Source organism: Gigantopelta aegis, chromosome 6 (assembly GCF_016097555.1).
Source record: "Gigantopelta aegis isolate Gae_Host chromosome 6, Gae_host_genome, whole genome shotgun sequence".
Lineage (NCBI taxonomy): Eukaryota > Metazoa > Mollusca > Gastropoda > Neomphalida > Peltospiridae > Gigantopelta > Gigantopelta aegis.
In genome coordinates, this window is record NC_054704.1 from 79,132,780 (window position 1) to 79,149,285 (window position 16,506).

The 16,506-nt window shown below is 39.1% G+C and overlaps 1 protein-coding gene across 1 annotated transcript in view; it reads left to right on the top strand.

Moving 5' to 3' along the window:
- The window catches only part of LOC121374741 (hemicentin-1-like), a 26,389-nt gene continuing 9,883 nt past the window's right edge, over positions 1-16,506 (top strand). Inside the window, exons 1-17 of the mRNA XM_041501850.1 lie at positions 1-43; positions 527-715; positions 1,762-2,058; positions 2,675-2,968; positions 3,501-3,677; positions 4,402-4,512; positions 5,473-5,751; positions 5,944-6,018; positions 6,627-6,935; positions 8,755-9,081; positions 9,985-10,284; positions 11,429-11,593; positions 12,051-12,161; positions 12,614-12,883; positions 13,436-13,708; positions 14,320-14,619; positions 15,574-15,750. Of these exons, the coding sequence (XP_041357784.1) occupies positions 1-43; positions 527-715; positions 1,762-2,058; positions 2,675-2,968; positions 3,501-3,677; positions 4,402-4,512; positions 5,473-5,751; positions 5,944-6,018; positions 6,627-6,935; positions 8,755-9,081; positions 9,985-10,284; positions 11,429-11,593; positions 12,051-12,161; positions 12,614-12,883; positions 13,436-13,708; positions 14,320-14,619; positions 15,574-15,750 (3,697 nt within the window). The remainder of the gene's footprint in view (positions 44-526; positions 716-1,761; positions 2,059-2,674; positions 2,969-3,500; positions 3,678-4,401; positions 4,513-5,472; positions 5,752-5,943; positions 6,019-6,626; positions 6,936-8,754; positions 9,082-9,984; positions 10,285-11,428; positions 11,594-12,050; positions 12,162-12,613; positions 12,884-13,435; positions 13,709-14,319; positions 14,620-15,573; positions 15,751-16,506) is intronic.

Below are 16,506 nucleotides of genomic sequence, written 5' to 3' on the forward strand. Positions count from 1 at the left end.
ATGGCTTGTTCCCCAACTCCAGATGTCGTTCTTACGGGCATGTGTAATATCTAAGTAATGCAATCGTCTGATTACATTTATAATACTAACTAAACTGTTTTTAAAATGGGCCAATTTGACAGTGGCTCTTGGACTGAAAAAAAATCCCAACAAACTATCAATACTTGACAATAGCATGAGAATATAAAACATACGACAGAAGCCATACAACGTTAGAAAGTCTATTTTATCCTTTTTATAATCGACATTTGTGATGAAATATCTTCCTGGTAAAAGGATATATGTAGAGAATACTACACAACTGGCCATCAGATACCATTTATCCAACAACCACTTGTTACAAAACGTTGTTTTTTTCACTAACATTGTGTTTGAATGTGACCTAAATGGTAAATAAGATCTGAATGAAAACGAAGTATGGAAAATTGCAGGAAAAAAGCAACCAAAAGCCGATGGTCTATACTAAATGCTATTAAACATATACCAAAGACTGCTGCTTTAAATCGTGCTTATAATACATTTTCAGCTACGTCGGATTTGAGTTTGAACGCACGTGCATTGTCCTCGGACGAAGCTCTTGTTACGTGGAGTTTCATTGGTGATGTCGACGTCAGTAGTTTGCGGCTGTTCATCGCAAATTCCCCGGTGGTCAAGTGGCACGCGTTCCAGCCTGGCAGACGACACACAGAGTTCCGGTTGCAAGGATTGGAGCCAAGTACTTTGTATTTCATTAAACTCGAGGCGCATCTGTCCAGCAGCAACAACATACTGACTGCTATCACTCATATCAAAACACCGCCCTATGGTTAGTTAATATTACATATATGGTTTATATTAGAAATAGTTAAATATATTGTTCCTGGTTTTGGGTTTTTTTTTTTTTGGTGGGGTGGGTTTAGGGTAAGGGTCCATTAAATTTGTTGGTTCAATAATTCGCATGTTCATATATAGAAAATCCATTACTCCCAATATAGACTACTTTTTGCTCTAATAAAGAGTAAAATATCCCTTCGTTCGACCATTAAATTGGCAATCTTTTAAAGCATGATAGAATGTATTCTTCAAGTTATGTAGTTCTATTCGAAGGGAGATACACCAATAAAACATTTCTGCAGAGATATAGTGATGGAAAAGAATAAGGGAACACATAATTTGACATGAATAGTAACTACAAATAGTGACTACAACCAGAACACTCACCCATAGTGTCAGACAGATAACCGTGTTACTGTCGTTTAATTCCACTTTACTAACACCCAGTCTCACGTGGCATCTTTATACTTCATACAGCTAGTGGTGAAAGTAAATTTGGTGTGTAACATAATGGGTTCACTTAGTTCATTCTGTAAGTATGTTTCGTCTACGGTGGGTTTGTTTCAATATTTAAATCAGTTCATTTAAAATGGAAGTACTTTTACTATACTGCAGACAATCGGCAAAGTCGATTTACTGGAAACAGAGTATCTCTTTCCACTTTTGTATATCTGTGTAATTCTAAGACAAACATATGGATGGTTTTCTTTTCATACCTCTTCCCTTGTCACAATAACAATTTTTGTTTGTAAGAACAAAACTATAAAGGTAATTAAGTTTAACAGCTATACAGATATATACACAGATCTCAACCAAGGCACCCTGCTGCTAATTTTGGCCTATAAAGATTAAATACGTATCACATTATGTATGTAAGGACATATTTCGCATGTGTCCTTTTTGGACACGTCGCTTTTATACAAGGTTTCATTGTGAATGTTATTGCAGGACCTCGACCACCTACAGGCGTGTCTGTAAAGAAGATGACAGACGGCAAGGTGAAGGTCGGTTGGTCATCATCAGGACAGAGTGGAATCATAGGATACCTGCTGTTCTATTCGGAAGTGGACGCCAGCGACCAACCCGTGGGTGAGGTGAAGACGGAGCCTGTGTTTGGCACGTCCAGATCGTTCGTTATAGAAGACCTGAAACCAGACTCACGGTACAGGTTCCGAGTCTCAGCCTTGTCGCGGTATGGCGAGGGCGTCCACAGCTCCCCGGTCTTCGTGGGAGAGAAGGTTACGAGTAAGTTCCTTCGTTCTAGAGTTTAAATTTAAAGGAGATCGTCCTCCTGAGTTTGTGGCTATTTAATCTATACTTGGCTTCAAGAAATTGGCTGATGCTAATCCATAGGTACATACTTTATTAATTTTGGGTAAAACTCTTGTACATACTTTTCATCACCTGTTGTGACAGTACTCATGTCAAGTTCGATTGGTGGGGGGTGGGCACGATCACCTGATATCATATCACCATTGTGTTGATAGTGATTTGAGTATGCGATGACAGCTCTCTCTCTCTCTCTCTCTCTCTCTCTCTCTCTCTCTCTCTCTCTCTCTCTCTCTCTCTCTCTCTCTCTCTCTCTCTCTCCCATTGGAGTGGTATTCTTCCTTCGAACGGCGTAAAGATGCAGTGTCCTAGGAATGGCAGTCCTCCTGTTGACAAGGCCTGTGGTGTAACATCAGATAAATGACTGTTAAATATAAGTTAAGGTATTACAAGTCAAACCTTTATATATATATATATATTACCAGATATTCACGAGTTGGTTCATTAGCCCACCCCCTCCCCATAATATTTTCTGTTTCACTGTGTAACGATATTCTGAATATGATATTCGGTGTACTATGGTATTTTGCAGAAGATTCCAAGATCGTCATCCCACCAAAACACCAGAAGGTCACGCAAGGAGGAACTGCCATCTTCCTATGTAAGGCGATAGCAAATCCCATGCCAAACATTGTCTGGAGAAAGTCAGGGAAAAAACTTACATCCAAAATGAATGACATCTCAATCGTTAACAAAGATGGTCTATCCATGTTGAAAGTTACTGATGTATCATCCAAACGAAATGGCCCCTACGTATGCATCGCTGGTAACACGGTTGGAAAGCGCGCAAAGGCCAAAGGAGTTTTAACAGTGCTCAAAAGACGAGGTAAGAAATTTTAAGATAAACCTTTATCAGTTTAAATTGAGTTAATTATATGTACTTCAAGAAGCGAAACCAAAACGGCATGGGGACGGGACTTAGTCTAGTATGAACGCTCACCTGATGCGCGATCTCCGTCGTTTAGGCAATTGGGTTATTACTCGTTCCAGCCAGTGCTCCACAACTTGTGTAATAAAAACCGTTGTATGTACTATGCTGTCTGGGATGGTGCATATAAAAATCCTTGCTTCACACCAAAACGAGTAGCCCTTAGGATGTTTTGAGTGTGTCGTTAAAAACAACATTTCTTCTCTATTCCAAAACGGGTCAGCAACAAAATACCACATGTTTAATTACTTTCATCAACTAGACCCGTACCCAGTCAAAAATAACTGGCAGTAAGGGCAGTATTATATATGGTTGTCAGCTAGCGTATCATGTTCTGTACTAGATATAACAAAAAAGACTGTAAAAGAACGAAATTCCGAAATGGAATATACATTTGCACATTTTATAGTTTATTAACTTTTTATTACAGCACCAACCGGCTACCCTGCAATCTCGACATCAAAACAGTCATCAACAGATTATGTAGGATCCAATGTTACGCTGGAGTGTAAGGTAAAGGGAAAAGCACCGCTAAATATCGTCTGGTATAGAAACTCCTATCCAATCAGGCCAGCGGCAAACAAACGACTGAGTGTAACAGCAGATGGTAATTATATTTCATTATATAATAAGAAATAGTATTTATTATGTACAATTAGTAAACAATTATATTAGGACTACACGAGGCAGTTATATACTTACGGATAAATGCTACTCTGTATGTATTGCACACGGTATATATTTAACGGTACTGAAGGAAACGTCAAATTATTTTCAACAAAATTATATATTTATTGGTCATGTTAATCTCCATGAAAATATTTTGGAGTCTTTATGTTGTGTTCATCAAAATACAATTAACTCTACTATATTATGTAGTCGTTGTTAGTGTTCAACGTTTAACAGCTGTACACAGAGTGTTCGTTTTTGCTACCCCTACGCCACCAAATAACCTGTACATCGAAAATATTGAGCCGAATTTACAAAGCCTGTTTATGTTTTACACGCGTGTCACTTCATACATTTACAATGCATTTGCAATGCTTAAACACCTGTTTAAAAAGGCTTCGTAAATTCGGCCCATTGAGTTTTCAAGGATATATATTTTTTTAAACTGATTTTGTTTCAACTCTTACCTTTCTTGTTTAATATGAATGAATGAATGAATGAATGAATGAATGAATGTTTAACGACACCCCTTGTTTAATATAACCATATCTATTTTCACATAATATCATACATGTATTTGATTAATCTTAATAGAGTTTCTTGCATTTAAATGTCTGGAATGCAATTGCATGCTCTGTAAAACTAAATATTTTCTATTTAAGGTCGCTTGAGTATAAGAGACATTCAGAAATCCGACGAAGCAACATACGAATGTTCTGCTGAAAACAAACTTGGGTTTATGTTGTCTGCAAAACAACTTCTGCATATTAACGGTATTTATGCATTTATAATGGATCATCAGATTTATTGACTTTCTATGAAGCTTCATTCTTCTACTTTTGTTACCTGTTTATGAAATCAAAGTAACGAGCAAATACAGTTTTCGCTATATCTAAGGGCTGAATGCAAATATGTGGTATTTACAAAATTGGGACAGATTCTGAATGTTGCTTCACAGCAAATGACAATATATGTTGATGTTCAAATACGTTTTAGTTAAAACTGAAGCTGTTTGCATTAACATAATATATATTAACTTGTGGAGAGGCTTATAAAAATTACTTATAAGATTAAACCCTGTAAAGGGTATTTTTGCAGGTCCCACCAAGAAAAGATCGTCTGTATCGGTGATATCTGAAAATGTGTCCTTCTAAGACAGGTGGTCGTTTAAGACATGTTCACTTGTACTGCATTAAATTGTTTGAAAGATCAGTAACGCGGTCTCTAAACACAGACGGATGCTTAAGAGAAGTTGTTATTAGGATTGACGGAGAGGACATTTTATATGCTCAGATGTCAACGTCTGTATTCTGCTCTGTCTGGTGACGGTTTTGAGTTGCAGTGGCAGTCTTCCTACAAACGGAGCAAAAATGTAGTGGCATGGTAGTGGCAGTTGTCTAATAGACGAAGCACCTGGCAGCGATTCGTGAAGACAATCATCGTCTTGCCAATGCCATTTCGATTCTGCCTTATGCAAAGATACCATTTTGACCACGATAACAATTTTGTCGTTCAGATTCAACAAGCATATATCATAAAATAATGCATTTCTTCCTTCCCGACATTCTACAAGAATAATATTACATTGCATATTCCAGTAAAAATATCAGTCATGTTGTAAAAGCATTTGGAAATATAATATAAACAGCCACTAAGATTCTTTCTTTTTTAGAAAACTATAACTGGAACACCACATTCCTTCGTATAAATTATATACGGCTCTTTCTTTCCAGAGAAACCACGTATTCCAAATACTTCAAACCTTACCAAAACGGAAGAGACGATTGAGGTACCTCATGGTTCCAGTGTGCGTCTCCAGTGTATCCCCGTGGATCAACACGCAGGGACTCTCACGTGGCTCAGAAACAACCAACACGTGAACGGTGACGACAACAACCAGCAGGTGTACACCATCAGTGATGTGAACGTCGACTTTACAGTCACTTGTGTTGTGGGATATAAAACGTATAATGCAACCAAAACGTTTTACATTGTCGTTAAGAAGAAAGCTGGTAAGTAAAGCAAATGTGCCAAGTGTATATATATAAAGCAACCATTTTTATTTTTATTTATTTGACCTTACCTGCAACCCCCCCCCCCCCCCCCCCCTAAAAAAATGTATTTGTTAGTTTAATAATGCCCTTTTTGTATACCTGAAGTAACCTTTATATTACTGTGCCATGATTTATGCATGATCTTTTCAGATTCTGGTAAACCAATAATGACTCGGGGAGAAAGTTCCAAGAGTATCACAATGGGCATGAATACAACACCACCAAGTAAGTTCGTAACAAAGGAAAATATAGATTCATAGATCATTGTCAGTTTACTGATAATTTGCATGATATGAATATCAATGATTTCAAAGCAGAAGACAAATGAAAATTTAACAAATTAAAGTCGTAACTGTTGTGAAAGGAGTGGAAACGAGTGAAGAAGGAACGTGAGTTTTATCGACAAAATTCAGTTCTTTTTAATTTGTCCCCGCTCATGTTATCATCATTGGACTACTACTGGCTGTTCTGGACGATCTCAGCATTTAGTTAGACTACTGTTATTTTGTCTACATGTTTTTCTCTATCTTATTTGAAGTTTTTTTGTGTGTTTCGTTAATGTTGTTGTTGGCTAATGAGTTGCTTAATACAACATAGTTCCCATTATCGTGATTTCATCACGTCTCAGCTTGAACTGACCCTGGCCATATATTACAACCAATGGATTATTGGCCATTCGGGAAAATGCTAGCAAATGTGTGTATTAGGCCTACTGTTATGTAACCCTTATGATTCTAACTGTATGATTTATCCTAGCTTAAAGCTTTTGTGCGAGTGATTTGATTAACAAAATTCATTTCCCATTAATACGATTTCACCTCTTGTTTTTAAAGCTCCAACTGGCCCAGATCATGTGACCATCACTGGCCTGGAAACACCTAAGAGGCTTGGCGAGTACGCCACTCTGACATGCGTGTCTTCACCAAGTCACCCAGCCGCCGTCATCTCGTGGTTCGTCAGGGGTCGCAAGCTGACCGACGCTGTGGCCACCGTGGAGGAAGCGCCAGATGGTGGGTACGTGACGACGTCGAGATTGGACATAAAAGTCACGGACAAGGATGGAAATGTGACGTACAAATGTCGAGCCAACAACAAACATCTGGGAAAGACAGTTTCGTCTTCAGTGATGCTAAGGATTTATGGTACGTACTACAACTCTGAAACTTCCAGCTACACACACACACACACACACACACACACATATATATACTCTTCAAAAAAAGAAACGCAAAAGGGTACAAATGGGTTATATCTCCGATTTTATGTTTCCTACCGGTTCATGCTTTGTGAATATAAGGTCATTGCATGTCCCAAACACATTCCCACGGTTACATTCGATAAAACGCAGCTACTGTACAATAAAGTTCCAAAATGTGAATATTCGCAAAAACGCAGCCACGTGCAAACCATGTCATCACTGCACGTGCGTTGTCTGCACGTGCAACATGAACACCGACAGTATAAAAGTGCAGGGTGTTCGCTTGCCTGGCCTCTGTATCTGGCCGACAGTTGACAATCCAGGACATGCCACGTCTCAGTGAACCGCAGAGAAACAATGCCATCGGCCGACTAGACGCAGGCGAATCAGAACGGCCGTTGCCAGGGCAGGGTAGCACCATCTCCAGACTGTGGGACCGTTACCAGCAACATGGATCATGACCTCCCTAGTCCGGTCGACCACGGGTCATTTACATCCGGGTACGCCACCTTCGGGAGCTTGACTACTGCCACCTCCACAGCCGCAGCAATACCAGGTTTGTGGCCAGGATATCCGACCAGACCGTACGGAACCGCCTACGTGAGGTAGGAATTCGTGCCAGACGTCCAGTTCGAGGTGTCATCTTAACACCACAACACCGTCGACTCCGACTGCACCAGATTCATCGACAATGGCCTCAACTGCGATGGAGACAGGTGTGTTCAGTGACGAGTCCCGATTTCTGCTCCGACGTCATGATGGAAGATGTCGCGTGTATAGGCGTCGTGGTGAACGTTATGCGGCAAACTGCGTGCAGGAAGTGGACAGATTCGGCGGGGGTAGTGTCATGGTGTGGGCAGCCATCTCACACACTGGCAGAACTGACCTGACGCAACAATGCACACTACATTGACATCTCCGGCCACACATCGTTCCAATGGCCAACGCCACAGTGTTTCGTCACACAGCACGTTCACAACGGCTGAACAACAACATTAATGTCCTTCCTTAGCCATCGATTTCACCGGATACCCAATTGAGCATATGGGACTACACGCCTCCGACTGCCCGAGCTGGCAGCAAGGCCGAGTTCCACGTCATACTCTGGTTGCTTCACAGGCACAACACACGCGAAGGCCACACATTGACTCCAGATGACATCACTTACTCACAATGGACTAGAGTGAATTGTGAACACCTGCAACATTTGGTAATTATCGGACTCACCATTCAATAATTAAATCACTCCAAATGTTACGACAATGTAAGAGTATATATATATATATATATTTATACTAGCATAATACAAAAAAATCGGAGCAAAGTAAAATAGGTTCTTCTTCAGCCACTTCTAAAGTAAAAGGACACTATTTATTTTGTGGAGGCTGCAAATGATATCACACCCCCCCCCCCCCCCCCCCCCCCCCCCCCCCCCCCCCCCACCCCCCCACCCCCCCAATAGTCAATGCCCTTTATTTTTCTATTTATGGAAATGTATTGCTGATTCTCCTTTAAAATAATTAACATCTCGTTTTCTGGAACCATTGTGAATGTTAGATGTCAGGAAATGCATTTTAAAGGTAATAATTCATGTCTCTTCTAGTGTAAATGGATACTCAAAAGAACATTTTATACATTTCTGACTTAAACAATTTAATTGCATTAACATAGTACAAACCCTCCCCCAACCACCACCACCCAAAAATATTCTATTCTTTTCTTCCCTTCTTATATTTTAACAACTGTCTCTTTACTAATTGCAGGTTCAAGCAAGAGATCAATCATCTCCATACCGCCGTCTATCACAAGGGCGAGCCGTCTGAACAACACGTCTGCCATTGTAGAATGGCGGCCACCAACTGATATGCTTAGATACATTAAACGTTTCAAAATCTACTACACTCCAGTTTTTAACAACAGCAGCCGACGGAATGTTAAGGCATTTACGGAGATGCTCGACAAAGACATATGGAGGCATAAAACGTCTTCCCTTGTTCCCGATGTCGGCTACAGAGTGGAGGTAGCTTTAGTGACGTCTGACGGAGAAGGACCTAGAAGTGTTCCATCGAGGATACAGTCAGCAGTGCCAAGTATGTGATCAGTAGCCAAGGGAAACCATAGCTAAGAGTATTCAAGTTGCAGTGTCATATAAAAGAAAAGAAATATTTGCTTAACCATACCTCAGCATATTTTAAATCTACGGCTATTTTGGTTGAGAGAAAAACGGATGAAACCCGCTGTCGCCACAAACTCCTACCGATAAGAGAATGGAAACTATTAAATCTATATCAAACTAAGGTTAAGGAACGTCTACCAAGGGTACAACCTCTGACTTCGCCAGTGGCTGAGTCTAAGACAGAAGGGGCCCACCAATAATACCGCAAACGATCTTTATATGTACATTTCCATAGACAGATCATGGTCTACTACAAGCTTTGACATGCCAGTCGTGGGACAATAGTTTGGATAAGGAAAACCCCGAGTCCATATATAGAGGGCGATCAATTCTGCGACCGATCGCTCCTCAGGCGAGCGCTTTACCACTGAATGAAGTTCAGAAGGGCAAGAGATCGCGAGTCGCTCGCTAGACTGGTTTGTGGGCTTAATGTTAGATGAATTTGATGTCATAGAAATGGTTCGATAGCGCTCGGCTGCCTGAACATGCTACTGAGCTTCATCCAGTTAGGTCCATATGAAGGATTATTGATGTAGTGGATTTGGGTTATTTAGGCTGGTACATGGGCACGTTATCCCGCTAAATGTTTATCCTTGGTTTTGGATAGCACCAAACACGATTTCAATAGACTTTAAATTCTATGACTTAATTAATAAAAGTTGATCTCCTGTTTTGCATGACATTACATTCGATACACATTAAAATTTAAACTCTGGCGTATAAATTAATGAAAGGTAATCTCTTCTTTTGCAATCATTTGGACTAGTAGTAAACCAAGAAAACTACTGAATGTAATAATTTTTAAAATATATTTCAGAAAAGTTGGTTGCGTTCACATCCGCTCTAGAATCAGTTGCCGTCAAGGAACACGGAACTGCTGTATTTACGTGCACAGCCACGGGGCAGCCTTTGTTTTCACTCCACTGGCAGCACAACGACACAGCAGTCAACTTCGATGACCTTCGGTTTAAAATGTGGCGGAGAGGAGGCACCACTATCCTTCGCATCGATAACGTCAGAGTAGCAGACAGCGGTGAATTTAAGTGTATTGCTTCCAATGCCTATCATGATGCGACAGTCGGAAAATCGGCTTCTCTGAAAGTCTACGGCTCTTCTGGTACGAATGAATACACGCTGTGTGCCATACAGGGTTCTGACGCGTCCTGGAAATCCTGGAATGTCCTTGAATTTTGTGATTTTAAAATCCAGGCCTGGAATGTACTGGAAAAAGCATTAAATTTTGTTGTATCCTGGAAATTTAGGCCAAACATTTGTGGTTTATTATTTTCGCATCTATACTTTTGTTGTCTTCATAACCTGTCTAAATTCAGACAACAATTTGTTATAAAAACATTCACTGATTGAACATTTCGTGTCCTAGAAAAATGTTTTAATGTCCTGGAAAAGATCCTGGTAATGTCTTTGAATTTAAAAAAAAAAGTTCAAGTGTAAGAACCCTGTGTTACACAGTTGCTGACTTCACTTACTAACGGGTAACTTATTTAAAGGGACTATCCTGAGTTTTCAGACATAACAAGACTTCCGTTTGTTCCCCTAACAAATTAAGCATACATCCAGATTTGTCCTCTTCTTAAAACACTATTTTACCTTAATATGTTTGAAATGCAAACCAGTATTCGGATAAGACGATTAATGCCGGTGGCATGCCATGGTGAACGTGTCACAGCTACAGCATCAGCAGCGCGTATTACGGCGGCAAACTACTATCGGCAGGCGTAGCTTCAGTACTAGTAATATCAGATTTTTTCTTCAGGAAGGTAATATAAAAGCGATCTAATGGACTGTTGTAAAACGTATCTGTAACGCCAAGGCCCGATTTCTTGTTGATACTTAAACCAAACCACCATTCATTGTTTCCAAAGTCAGTTTAAGAGATGATAATTTTTACACAAGTAGGGCACCATTCATCTTGGTCATGTGGCCTCAATAACTGAATCAATATCTTGTCTTGCCTTGTCTTAAGAGATGTTCAACGAAAATGTGCAATTCACGTTGATAAATCTATTTTGATTTCCGTTCAATGTGTTTGAAATGAATGATTTTGTATGTAAAATCGTTTTTGACATGATGACATGCAATTCGTGTTTACACGTAGCTCACAGTTTCATTGCAGTTCAAGATATTTGAACTAGCGATGTCCCATCAGCCCGCATGTAGCGACAGAACTAAAAAGGCAGTTTTATTTAGATAAACAAAATATTATAGAATTCCATGTAAAAGCGATAGTCTTCATATTTCAGAAACTCCAACTGGATTTCCTCGTGTAACAAAATACCCGGAAATGGTCGAGAGACCAGGCAGGGCGTACCTGACATGCGATATAGTCAGTGATTGGCCTTTTAATATCACGTGGTACAAGAATTCCTATCCTGTCGGGCAAAGTCCTAGGGTATTCCAAGAGATGGGTATGTAATGTTCTTCTACAATATATGCTTGTGGAAAAATCTTCCTGTGCACAAGGTATATATTTAACGGTAATAAAGGTAAAATCAAATCGTATTCATAAAATTATTTATTGGTCATTAGTCATATGAGATGATTTACACAATTATGATGTGTCATCATCTTTGTCAGCTTTCATCCATTTTCAAACTTTGCAGTTGGTTTGATACCATTTTATTTGTGCATAGGAACCTTTTTCTGCAAGTACAGTTGTATATATTTCGTGTTAGTAAACGGAGCAATTTCTTATTATTTTGCTACACTGAACGTCTTCTAGCGTGTAGAAAACGTCATTGTAACACTATGTATTTAGTGCAATAAATGTACTATCTATTAATCGTTCTTCCTTTATCAGTAAAAACAGTATTAATAAATGATTTACAAACTGAACTCAATTTTCTCTGGGTTCTCTTTATGCAGGTCGACTTCATTTTAGAAATTTGACAGCAGAGGATGATGGGAATTATGAGTGCAGCGTTACTAACAAATTCGGAACAACTTTTTCCAGGGTGTCGGAAGTGTTTGTAAAATGTATAGCACTTAATTTATATTCTATACTTTCTTCTTTCGCTTTTCAAATATATTACTTTAAACATACGTCTTGAAATTGTATTTACTTATCTTTTTTTTCTTCTCCTTTTTAAAATTATTTTTCTATTTTTTTTAGGGTGGGGGAGGGGAGATTTTATTTTTTTACTGTTAAGTATTTTACAGGCATTTGATTTTCTTCTTTACTTTCATTTTTAATAATTTCTGCGGTTAGGAAGTCTATAAATATAAAATGATCATTTGTAAAACAAAATTCATTTATTTATTATATATAAATAAGCTTTCCATGGCTGCGAATGAACCTAAACCACAATTGTAGGAAGTTAGAGTGATTTTCTCATTTTACTTGAAAGTTTTTATTAATTTCTGCGTTAAGGAAATGTTTATATATTAGGCCTACATTTGTTATTTTTTGTTTTTGTTATATAAACAAGCTGCTAGGAATGTAAATGCACCTAAACCACAAGTGAAGGAAGTGAGGGTGGCCCCTGGGTCCAATGTGAATCTGACCTGCGTGGGTGTCGGGACGCCAGCTCCACGGGTGAAGTGGCAGTACAAAGGTCAAGACCTAGAGACAGGGGGCAGCAGCGTACTTCAGCTTATCGATATACACCAGTCCAGAAACTACACGTGCATTGCTATTGGATTCGGTGGCCGAACCTTCGCTACGTTTGCCATTATTGTAGAAAGAAATACTGCTTCAGGTGAAAAAAACAAAAACAAAAACAAATATATTTTCATAGTTTGTGATTGTAAACCAAGGAATCATTCAAAACACTTTTATTTGGAACCTAGCAATGAAAAGGTAATTTTTGCACTTATTTGACCTTTGACCTCAACATGTGACCTTGTTCATCATTGGTCAACCTTGAGAAATTACTATTTTTTAATAACCCAGAACAAGGCATTTACAGAAATACCAAACACCTGAGTCCAGTTGTTAAAAGCATCCAATCACATTAACCCTGGGTTTGTCTTATAAATTTCCTTTTAAGTATTTTTGCAAAATATAATTTAGATTTGATTATGAATGGTTGTTATAAAACAAGTTTCAACATTATATTTACAATTTTCAGTTTTCAAAGTTAACTAAAGTTTAAACAACTGTCTCTTGGTCACTTCCATTAAATAAATAAATAAACTGTGGTTTTTACTGACTCTTTCTAGTTCCATTAAATAAATGACCCCTAGTTTCTGATTTAAAAATAAACGTTTTTTGTTTTTTTTAATTTACCGACTCTTTCTACTCTATTTAGCAAAGGTTAAACCTGTTATTATCGCCGATGCCACCCAAATAGCTGTCAACTACGGGGAAGATGCTAACTTGACCTGTGCCACAAGGGGCCAGTCCGTGTTGTATTTTAAATGGCTCTTAAACGGCGAGCTGATATTTCAAGACAACATCGGCGAGAACATCAACGTCAGCGTCCTGCACGTCCCCAGAGTTACACACTCTAGAAACTACACATGCGTGGCCGTCGGTGCTGGGGTAACAACGGAGGCCATTTTTCAAATCATTGCTTTAAACGGTGGGTTATTAGATTGTGTAAAACCAAATCTCTATGCATGTCTCAATAGTCCAGCCACATTATTCGTTAGATAATTGTCTACAAAAAGGAAACTCAAAATTATAGAATTGTATCAAAATGGATTGCATTTTACGACCATGTCAAAACATTATTGGGCTCTGCCTTGAACAGCGATTCAATTTTTAATTTCATTAACTGTTTTGTTAAGATTCCATAAAATATTAAACATTAAACTTATATGTATTAACATTAAACATTTGTTTAATATTAAAGATCGCTTACATTTTTGTTTTACTATATAGTATTTCGTGTGGTGTTGAATCATGTCCTAAAGTTACTGTTTCAACCATACAATCTACCACACACATTGAAAACAAACGATTAAGCAACTTGAAGTCATTTATTCGGTGTACTAAACAAGCAAATCTACAACTAGCCCTGCACATTGAAGATTGAATTGACCGAATTTGATTCTGAAGCATACACAGTACGACACAGTAAATGGTGGGACAAAAAATATGCCTTGATTTTTTTTTTTTAAATATCATAACTTGTTTATTTTTGATTTAGTACCCACCTACCCAGCAATGTCTTTTCTTATCCAATTTCAGCCGACGGCCCAACTATAACAAATCCCCCGAAAGATCAGAAAGTTAAGGAAGGAAAAGCAGTCAGATTTTTCTGCCAGGCATCGGGTGTTGAACCAGTGAGAGTGACGTGGCAGACGGGTGAGCAGACGAACTTGCCGAGATCCCAGCACATGAGTCTGGACGCTGATGGTAAAAACATGCACCAGCTGCTCATACCGTCTGTCAGTCCCAAGAACTCTGGCACGGTTTACTGCGTGGCCACCGACGCCGACGGCAAAACGACGACTTCCGAGGCGAAGCTTGATGTATATTCCTATTCCGGTAACACTCGCTAGCATGAACTACTGTAATATTATTATGGAGGTTCCTCAGACTATTAATCTTAAGATAGATATAACTGTATTTCATTGCCGTGTCTCGAGGGCTCTGTTCTACGAAGCGACCTTAGCGGTAATATCACCGTAACTGTATAACTACAGTATGCACTTAAGGTGATCTTAGTATTACAATCGCTTCGTGGGACGTGGTCCTGATCAGGATTTAATATTTGATACTGAATATTTAAATTCAACATTCAGTTTTATATGCTATAATCTGCTAGTCTCTTCAACTAGAATGCAAAATATAAGTCACCATCAACATGCATCTGATGGTCAATTATTTAAAAAATTAGTACCGTCAATTCTTCCCAAGACGCACTTCCTGTATTCATCTGGGATTCCTAGGACAGAACGTAGTCCAGTACTGGTAAAGAGCTCGCCTGATGCGTGATCGGTCTAGGATCGAACCCGGTTTATGGGCCCATTTGGGTTATTTCTCGTTTTATCCAGTGTATTAAAGGCCATTGTATGTAATATCTGGCCTGTAGGATGGTGCATATAAAAATACCTTGCTGCTAATAGAAAACTGTAGTCTGAGTAACGGCATCATTATGTGTGTGTCTTTAATTATATGTCCGACGTCTTACCGTAAATAAACGTGTTGAGGGCGTCGTTAAATTAAAATATTTATGTCCTTCTTTCACCTGGAGTTTTCTTTTTGCCGCTAATAAAGCTAGCTTGCCCCACGGCACTAATAACCACGTCAAATACTCATGTCTGTGTATTAAAGAAATCTTCCCAAGGCAGCGGAGGATTTAGGATTTTGCAAGCGCGGGTTGTCAATGTTAATGGCTTGAGGACCATTGTAGCAGTTGAGATGTAAGTGGGAGATATACCACTGTAGTGTATAAGCCTTAAGTAATCTTCTTTTTAAATATATATCGATGTTTCTCAGATGTTCCACGTGGGTATCCCAAGTTTTCCAAACATCCTGTGACGAAGTCAGCCGAACTGGGGACGACTGTTGACTTCAAATGCGACAGCGACGGTCACCCAGCGCCAACCATCACGTGGTACAAAGACAACTTCCCAGTGGACCAGACTGAGGACAGACGAATAATCATGTACAAAGGTAATTCATTTCAACTTATTTTTGTGCTTACATCCAATTAATGTTCAAGCACAAGGTAATTAACGTGCATACGGCCTCAGTAGTGTAGTGGATACACCACTGAACGTAAGACTAATGGGTACTGGGTTCCCATCCCAGTGTAGTGGACGAGTCATTGGAAATAAGGCTGGTAGGTACTGGGTTTCCATTGCTACATCTTTTCTCTCGGTAACAACTAACCACTAACAGTGTTAGGAATATTGCTCCCTTCATGTCGAGCAATATTTCTTCTGTTTAAACTTCTGGTATCTATACTGTGCTCGATGGGTGCCACCGGCAAGGCAGGATATGCTCACCTTTCGCAAACACTGATATCATCACTGATTTTACAATGATTCATGGGTGCATGTTATCACAGCTGAGTGGCGGTCATCCAAAGGACAAGCAACTGATACTAATAGTAGATCATTGAAGCAATCACGACTTTGCCTAATCATTGTGCAAAGATACGATTTTGATAATGGAATATGGTTGCAGCCCCATCCATTTCTTGACTAAGTCAGAATAACCAAATGCTTTTCAATATTAAACATTTAATGGCGCCTTTGGTAATGCATGAACTTGCACACGGACAGTGATTGTTTAAGATCAATAGCAGATAAAAAGAATTTTGGAAATGATGGTCTTTCATAGTGATTACGAAATACACTTCTAGAATCGAATCGTACGTTTATGGCATTTACTGACATAACGTACTCAGTTTGAGACGTAACATAG